At 32.0% G+C, this 9,573-nt stretch overlaps 1 protein-coding gene across 2 annotated transcripts in view; it reads left to right on the plus strand.

The window, feature by feature from the left end:
• Nucleotides 1-309: 309 nt before the first annotated feature.
• Nucleotides 310-9,573, plus strand: part of LOC107454137 (very long chain fatty acid elongase AAEL008004) — a 17,497-nt gene continuing 8,233 nt past the window's right edge. For both annotated transcript variants that reach the window (XM_071186297.1, XM_071186341.1), the window contains exons 1-3: nt 310-467; nt 5,174-5,262; nt 8,168-8,358. In XM_071186297.1, the coding sequence (XP_071042398.1) occupies nt 5,190-5,262; nt 8,168-8,358 (264 nt within the window). In that variant the 5' untranslated portion in view covers nt 310-467; nt 5,174-5,189. The remainder of the gene's footprint in view (nt 468-5,173; nt 5,263-8,167; nt 8,359-9,573) is intronic.

The following is a 9,573-nucleotide window of genomic DNA, read 5'->3' on the forward strand; positions in this document are numbered from 1 at the left end:
ATATATATATATATATGAATATTTTAGCTCTTGCATAAAAGTAATAATTAGTTTAGTCAAATATTTTGCTTATAATTATCTTTAAAAACTGTAAAATAGTATTTGTAAATTTACTGAAATACACACACATTATTTTTTCAAGCTGAGGACTTGTATTACATTTCGATCAATTAGTTAGTCAAAGTCAGTTTTAGATTTCTATCACTACTTCTGTTAAGGTATTTAATCATTCTCCCTTTCAAATTAATTATTTCCTCTGTTATACGATGGGCTGATATTTATCAAGCGCATGACCTTAAAGATTATGATGCCATAATTATGGAGGAAATGCTTGGATCCGAGCATTTACTCGTAAACATAGAATAGCGATGTACTGAAGAAACAGTGAAGGCCTACTTGAAAACAGTCGAAAGTTATCTTTTTTTCAATAGAAAGAACAATATTTGCTAGGACAAGCATTCAGAAAGGTATTTAGATTTTTATTTTCAATGTTCGACGTTATTTCTTGTGCAAAAATGCAATTATATCTGTTTAAACCCTTTCTTAATGTGACAAGCGTGACAATATGAGTTACATTGTTAAGATTCTTATAAAAAATTGACTGGGATATAATGAAAAAAAATGTATTTGCATTTATTTATTTTCATTATAGAATATATCATTTATGCATAAAAATGATTTGTGATAAGAGTAGAATTAGGTAATTATTTACCAAATTTATTGTCCTCTGAAAAAAAATACAATTTCGAACAAAAAGATGTAATTTGTGGTCGACTCACACGTAAATTAGTATGCTTTCTAATATAGCATTAATATAGCCAAAGCAAAATATATCATTATAATAGTGTGAAGTGCACCAAAAAAAATCGAAATGGAATAAAACATATGAAGCAAAAAATACAAAATAAAACAAACATTAAAGAAAACTACAGAATATAACTCAAAATTTGATAAATAAAGCAAGTAGCGAGGTCAGACATCCATTTACTTACTGAATACTTGATAAAAATATATTCGTAACTAGATTATAAAATATGAAAAACCAGATTCCAAACTATGAAATTAGAACGTAAATAGGGAATAGAGGGATATATTTTGCAGCTCGTTTTTACTGAAGTAGAGAAACGTATTTGATTTGTCTGTTACCTTGGATCAGCCCGAAGCTGGATTTGCGCAAGGCAATTATATTACACTGGAAAATTCGAAGTTAGTGACTAATAAAAGTAAAAACATGACTAATAAAAGGTTACAACATTCTAAATTTGAAGAAATTATTAACGTTCAACATTTATTCAAAAAATCCTTTATTAAATATTTGAAAATTTTTAACAACGGATTTGTCCGAATTGAATTTGCACATGGGAAAAATATCAATTTAGATAGCAATTTTTTGTGTTAATGAATTCATTAATAATTACAACTCACAAATAACTCAATGATTTTATATAGAATTTAATTACAATAGTTGGATATCCATTGCCTTTAAATAAATTTTTGAAGAGTTTGTCGATATGTTACACTTATTGCAAATTATTTTAATTCTCTTTATTTGATTAAAAATAGTACTTGAATGAATGTTTATAGAAACATTAGAATTTCATGCAATTAGTTAATTTATATTAAATTTAATAATTCATTTCTTTTATCTAATAAGTCTACAGTGTATATATTTTCCTCTTTTTTATTACTTCAATCCAAAATAGTAAAAATAATATTATCTTCACGATTACAAAATGGGATTATTTCTTCGGGGTAAAGATTATTTAACAAAATTGTATAAATTTGAAAATTAAGGTTAATTAAATCATAAATAAATCTAAAAACATATTTAATATTAAGAGTATAATTTATTTTCTCTCTCATTAAAGTGAAAAAATATGCAAGCTAGATGCGACGAAAAATTAGATTCCTGTTGTATTCTATCTATTTGAACAAAAAAATGTTTTCCATTGTAAGGAAAATTATTAAAAAGACATATATAATTAGAATTTCCCAATAATCAGAGATGCAATTAAGGATACGTTTATAATCATAGTAGTAACTCAAAATGACATCAAAAGGAAAAGAAATCTTGAAAATCAAGAGATTGCGTAATTATTGTTAGCTTTTTATACGGGGGTAATAAAAGTTTTTTTTTTTTTGTGAATGCTTAAATGCTCGATCAGTTTTAGAAAAAAAATTGTTGAATTGTTGCTGTTATTGTTATTATTAAATATGGAATTAATTTTAAATTTTTAACCTCTAAACGAAAACAAATTTTTTTAATGATAATATTGTTATTTAAATTACTAAACTTAAAATGTTTACAATTCATTAATTCCTTATTTAAAAGTCCAAAATAGAATTTACGGTAGATTGCATAGTTAATGTTAACCTTGTACAAGGGCGCCGGCAGAATAATGTAAAAGGTGATGCAACCCACCAAAAAAAATATTAAAATGTTCTGTTATTGCATTTTGGTTTGTTATTACATATACTTTCATTTGTTAATTTTTTTTCAAGATATATTTCTTCATCGTATAGAAGATATTTAAAAAAAAGTACGAATTTATTGTACTTGCAAATTTTGCCACGAGAAACTGTACTGATAGCGCTGGCATAGCTACTGATTTTGAAACACAAATAACTACAAACAGTAGTTTCGTATACTAGCGTGTTTGTGCACGCTTAAGATTGGTATTTATTGCGTTGATGAAGTTTTACAGTTGTGAGAAATCAGTTTGTGTTATACACCTTTGTTAAACTATATAACAAATAGANCTGAATAATTTGTCCAAAAAAAAGTGTGTTTATTTTTATAGCAATTTTTTTTTTGCTCAATTTTATAGCTTAAAATATTTTTTTCACTAATTATTAAGCCTATTTAAGGTCTATCCCACAAATCATTCAGATTTCACCTTAGTTCCTGAAAGTATATTCTGATGTAAATTATTTGTTTCGGTGTGTAGATTTTCAAAATTTTATTTAATCTAAGTGTTTTTACTTCTAGGTTGTTGAGGAGAGCCAATCTAAATTCAAAAGCTGTGCTTACACGGAATCAAAACAAGGTTTACTATTTAAGTCATTATTTATAACTCCTTACCTTAACTGACTTCCATTATCTCTGTACAATTTTCAACTTTGTTTAGGAAATTTAATCAATCTTAAAATTATTAAATTATGTAACTGATTAATTTATAGTTGTATACTACTTGCATGATGCCCGGTGGCTGAGCGGTAGCTCTGTCGTGCCACAGGTCCCTGGTTCGATCCTCGGGCCGGGCAAAATTGACTCAGCCTTTCATCCCTTCAATGGGTCGATTAATGAGTACCAAGCATGCTTGGGAACTAAAAACTGGGGGTTCCGCGTTCGACTGACCACCTGACCGGAACATCTGCTCCTGCACCCCAGAACCCAAGATCAAGAAAACTGAGATGGGCACAGTNTTGCAAACAACCATAAACGGAACATCTGCTCCTGTACCCCAGAGCCCAAGGTCAAGAAAACTGAGATGGGCATAGTAGACCATGGCCCTCTATGGGCTGTCGTGCCACTGAGTTTAGTACTACTTGCATAGGATCTTTTTCTTTTCCTAACAGTAATCTGCACATCGTCATTTTCCTATTTTTCCCTTAGCTGTGTCCATATATTTTTACTTAGCTGTGTCCATTGTCCAATGTCCAATCCATCCAATTTTTTAATTGTTATGTATCAATTATTTAATTGTTTGTTTTTGAATAAAAAAATTTAAAAAATATTTTTTTTATAACAAAATTATTTTTCTGTATCGCTTTAATTGTTTTTAAAAAAAAAACAGGGGGGTGCAAGTGCACCCCGCTGCCGGCGCCCTTGATCTTGTATATGGGGGTAATAATTTTTTTTTTTGAAGTTGCTTAATTGCTATATCAGTTTCAGAAAAATTTGATGAATTGTTACTGTTATTAAAAAAGGTTTTTAAATTCCTTCATTATTTAAAAAAGGTTTTTTAATTAGTAATGAACAGCACATTTTCATTCTATTAACAAACAATAGAAGGTAAAGAGAATCAAATTGAGATCTTTAGACAAAAATTATTGAGATCATTAAGAAAACATTTTAGAATTTTACTGATAGAATGGGTCTATATTTTGGATCTTTTAACATTGAAATTTATTAGTTTCAAATTTTTTATAATATTTAAATTACCTGTAGTAATATATTTATGATATTTATCAACAAATTCAAAATATTTCTCTCCGACACAGTGACATTCATAATCAGATATATTCATTTTCTCTAAATTTTTGCCAATAATGAACTATAATATGTAATAAAGAACTATTTTTTCTATAATTAAAAATTGTCCTACCAAGAATTTTATTAGATTTATATCTTTTATTTATGTTAAAATCTTTTACTGGAAACAAATTATTTAACTTGTCAAATATATTATGAAACTTAAACTTAATAAAAATAGGGGTTTGAAAGCCGATAAGATATCAAAATGTTTTTTTTTAAATTTGATTAAATTTTACTAATTTTTTTATATTTAATATCATTTACCTTATTGAACTAAAGGGCCTATTTATCATTCATATAAAAATTTAAGTAATTTATTAAAATATCTGCTTAGGAATAAAAAAAGAGAAAACTTTAGGATTCTGTAGCAAGATTACAAAGCGTGCAGCTCTTTTTTTCAATTCCAAGCTGACTCCTTACTGCGACACTTTTTTTTTATTTTTAATAAAGTGCTATCGATATTTCTTGTTTTCAATGTAAGGGCAATTTCACTTAACTTTCTAATCTGGCATTTTTTATAATCTAAATTTAGTAAAATTCGTAGCTAACAATTGAAGAAAACAAATATCTCAATTAATGGAGAAAGTTGAATGGATGATGTAAAAAAATATTAACACAAGTGTGCCAAACTTGAAGCGTTAAAATGATTTAAAATACTTTTTTTTCTAGTAGAAAGGCAACAATTTATTCTCGATTTCCAATTTCTGAAATAAATTATGCCTGCTTCAGGAAAAATGCTGCTGTTTGAGAGGCAGTTTGGAATTGAAGCGCTGCAAGTTTTATTATCGTTGCGACGTCCGGTATTTTCGACCGTTCCCCTGCAAATTTGCTTGTATCCTAAAAAAATAAAAGACTATATATTTGCTTATAGAAAATTATTAAATCAAAATATATTTTATAATGCATTTATTACAGATTGAATAACTGTAAAATGGCCACCGAGATAATGGATTCTCATTCTCATAATATTACGGTGGATGTAGATTATGTCCTAAAATATGGAGGTAAGTTCCAGTTTACCTTTCTATATAATATATACACACACATATACACTACTGGCCATTAAAATTGCTACACCACGAAGGATTGCAAATGACAGGATGTTATTTATTGGGCACATACATTATAGTTGGAAAAACGAGTGATTAAATTTTCAGGATATTTGGATGTATAGATCTTGAGGAATCAGTACTCAGAGCAGCCTACCTTGGCAGCAATAATAGCAGTTATTCTTCTGGGGATTTAGTCGAACAGAGATTGGATAGCATGGACGGGTTCAGCATTTTATACAGCTTCATTATTATGCCACAATTCATCGACCTTAGTGACTGACGAGTGGTGGCACGCCAGTCGTTCGGCAACCATTGATCAGACGATTTCATTTGGTGAAAGATCAGGAGAACGTGCTGGTCAGAGCAACAGGCAAACATGTTCTGTGTCAAGGAAGGTGAAAACAGTGCAGGCAACATGCTGTCGTGCATTGCCCTGCTGAAACGTAGCGTTGTGGAGGCCTCAAAGATAAGGCAGAGAGCAACTGGCCCTAACACATCAGAAATGTAACGGCTGCTGTTCAAAGTGTCGGCAATGCGACCAAGGGGTGATAGAGACGTGTATACAATGGTACCCTATAACATTATTCCAGGTGATGGGCCGGTAAGACGATGTCGAATGCAAGCTGCCAATGGGCGTTCTCCACGATGTCGCCAAACACTGAGGCTGCCAACATGATGCTGTATACAGAACCTGGATTTGCCTGAAAGGCGACGTCATGCCATTTCTGCGTCCAGATTCGAGGTTGATAGGAGGCGCTCCTGCCTGTGATGCAGCGTCAAGGGTAGCCGAAGATATGGTCGCCATGCTGGCAGTCAATGCTGCAGCAAACGTCGACGAACTGTTCCTGCAGACACTTGTTGTCTTGCAAATGACCCCACCCCATTTATTGACTCAGAGTTCGTGACGTAGCTGTACGATCCCTTAAGGCCATTTAGACAACAGGTCTGTCTTTTCGGCTGTTAGTGATGGGGCGCTACTGAGATCCTGCATGCCGTTCCATATGACCGTCATGAACCTATCTATTCCATATTCTGCTAACAGTCATGGGATCTCGACCAACGCGAGCAGCAATATATAAAAAGATATAAAGCAATCCCGGCAGGCCACTCTATTTACTTCACCAAACTTTAAATTAGTGTTACTATCTCTCTGTCTTATTCTCATTCTATAAAACAGAAATGCGCATTATGTTTTTTTTAATAGAAAAAAAGAATAGGGCATGGAGTCCCTCCACGCGGAAGAAGTTAAACTTCGCAACCTGCAACGTTAATTGTAGAAGAATCAGCAGTCGTAGAAGGATCACTAGTTCTATTCAACGACTCATTTTCCTGATCCGCTCGCTTCCGTGCTCTGTAATCACGGTAATATTGTGCATTTTTCCCTCGTGGACCTCTTGAACCAGTGGAAGTGCTTGTGGTTGCCTCATCGTCTCGCCATGGAAAATGTATTTGTATTAATAATGTATGTGAATGCGTCATAATGTAATTTCAAAAGAGAAAACCTAACAATCAATTGATATTCACAAGAGACGTACCTTGACATAACCTTAAATCCGTCGCATTGTCCGTGGGATTGTTTTCACTCATTTTTTACAATTGTTATCCACTAAATTTGAAAAAAAAAAATACTATCCTATTAAATTATATGTGTATGAAAACAAACTAAAAAAATATTTATAGAAAAACAATACTTTTTTTATTATTTTTATGCTACTGATAACCAAAACAATATGGAAATGAATGAGGGAAAACTGGATCCTACCACGTGATTTCCCGGCCAATAAAAATGTAGCGTTAAACGTTTAACCCAACCTTGTTGGAAGTCGCATAAGAAGTATAACTTCAAAAAAAAAACTGATAAAATTTCTTTTTCGCGTTGGCAACAAAGGATTGAAGACAGCCGAACTCGAAGAGCACAAAAATATATATGAATCAAAAGTTTCACAGGATGTATATGTTACCTAGTTTTAGAACTTTACTTTAAAAACGAATAACGCGATATATATACGAAACAGGGTAAAAATACGTTAATTAAGCGAGCGTAAATTGCGATGCAATCTAGCAAGCGGTAGGGGGTTCTAGTATTATATGAGACACTATATAATAGATTCTATTATATTAAAAACACTATTGTTTAAAGTTACGTTATTTTTCAATATATTGAATGCCACGAATTCCGCATCCGGCTTGCACCGACCACAATGCTGACGTGAAATATCCTCAGTGGTAGACAGATCATGGCTTAGAGTTCCCCTGCCGTCATTCTAACCGTGGGAGGTTTTAGTGGTATTTCTCTTCAAGTAGCGTAAATGCGGGTTAGTTTCATCAAAAGTCCTCCACGAAGGCGACATTTCTCCTAACACTTGATCCAGGAGTTCCCTTGTCTTCTGTATTGGGTTCAAAATTACAAGGCTACGGAGTTGAACATTAGTTGTCGTAAACCCAAAAATTGGGTCTGCTGTTCAACGACGCTTATAGAGTAAATTATTAAATGCCACGCTGCTCATCGGTAACAAAATTAGTATAAAACTAAAAATTAATTATTAAGTGTGTAAAAATTAAGATAAAACTAAAAAACGTTCATACATATTAAGTAATTACTGAAAATTTATTAAAAATTTAATTGATTTTTATTTATTACAAATACTTTAATTTTTATGTTAATCTGTCAGTGGTGTGCTACGATTTGCTATATCACAATACTAGCACTTATAAACAGCGCGTATGGCCGGGCGCGGATTTAATTAAGAAAACGAGGTGAGCTCAATGCGTTAAAGCTTATTTATGATTATAGAAAATTTAATAAAAGTCTAATATTTAAATTTCTTAAGCGTAAAACCAACTTTGTGATTTTTAGATCCACGAGTAATTTCTTATCCTTTGATGGATTCACCATACAAGACATACGCAGGTGTTATCATTTTTCTTATTTATATCAAAATAATTGGACCTAAGATGATGAAAAACAGGAATCCATATGATTTAAGAACACCGATGCTTCTTTACAACATTGTTCTTGTAGCTTTAAGTGGATGGATGTTTTATAGGGTGAGTAAATTGATCTTTATCTTATTTTTAATTCAGTGTCATTTTGTCACTGTCTGAAAGATATTTTGGCATATTTCTTTTAAACAACATTTTATTTTATTTTATGTATTTTATAACCGTCGTTGAACAGCCGACCCAATTTTTGGGTTTAAGACTATCTACTAATGTTCAACTCCGTAGCCTTGTAATTTTGAACCCAATACAGAAGACAAGGGAATTTCTCGATCAAGTATTGGGAGAAGTTTGCCTTCGTGGAGGACTTTTTTCGATGGAACTAACCCGAATTTACGTTACATGGAGAGGAAGATCACGAAAATCTCCCACGGTCAGCCTGATGGTAAGGGGACTCTCATCCATGATCTGTCTACCACTGAGGATATTTCACGTCAGCACTGTGGTTGGTGCTAGCCGGATGCAGATTTCGTATCGACCAGTCATCGCCGGGATCGAACTCTGGTTCACCTCATTGGAAGGCGGATAATTTGTCCAGGGACAGTATCTGTTTGGAATCTATGAAAACAATACTGATTAAGGAAACATACATGACAATATTCATGGTATCTGGCCAAAAAGTGTATCAACTAAAAATAACTGAAAAGAAAAAGAACTTGAAGAGAAACACATGTTCAATAATTTTTAAAGGTTACTTATTCTCATGCAAAAAGAAATGTTTAAGTTTTAAATGACACCGAAGTTTGTGAACTTTGAAGTGTGTGCCTTATCAAAAAAGTAAACGCATGCGCTGATTTAAAAAAAAAATATTCGCCTTTAAAAACATTTTTGAAATAAAATCTAAAAATATTGTTCGCAATCTTGGAAATATAATGTTCCTAATGTTTGTTTGGTCAGCAAAGAAGTCGTAAACTTAGTACCTTTAATGTAAATTTTAGATTCCAAACTTGCGACCACATATTATCGTATCGACAGAGCATTTGGTACTTTTCCATAAGTCTGTCACAAATGTTGGCAATTGTGAACCAGATCTAGCCAAGTCGCAAAAAGAAGCAAATGACAAAACAGTCAACGGAATAAAAGTCTAAAGCTCTTCAACTATAAACAAATATTTATTAATAGTAAGCAAAACAAGTTCAACTGTAAACAAATATTAATGAATTGTAAGCAAAACAGTTTTATCGCAAAAGAATTCTTACAATAGAGCACGTGGGCTGGTTCACTCCTTTGAAGCAGCTCTCGCCGCGCCAATCCTCCGATTTC

The sequence above is a fragment of the Parasteatoda tepidariorum genome, chromosome 1 (assembly GCF_043381705.1).
Source record: "Parasteatoda tepidariorum isolate YZ-2023 chromosome 1, CAS_Ptep_4.0, whole genome shotgun sequence".
In the NCBI taxonomy this organism is placed as follows: Eukaryota; Metazoa; Arthropoda; class Arachnida; order Araneae; family Theridiidae; genus Parasteatoda; species Parasteatoda tepidariorum.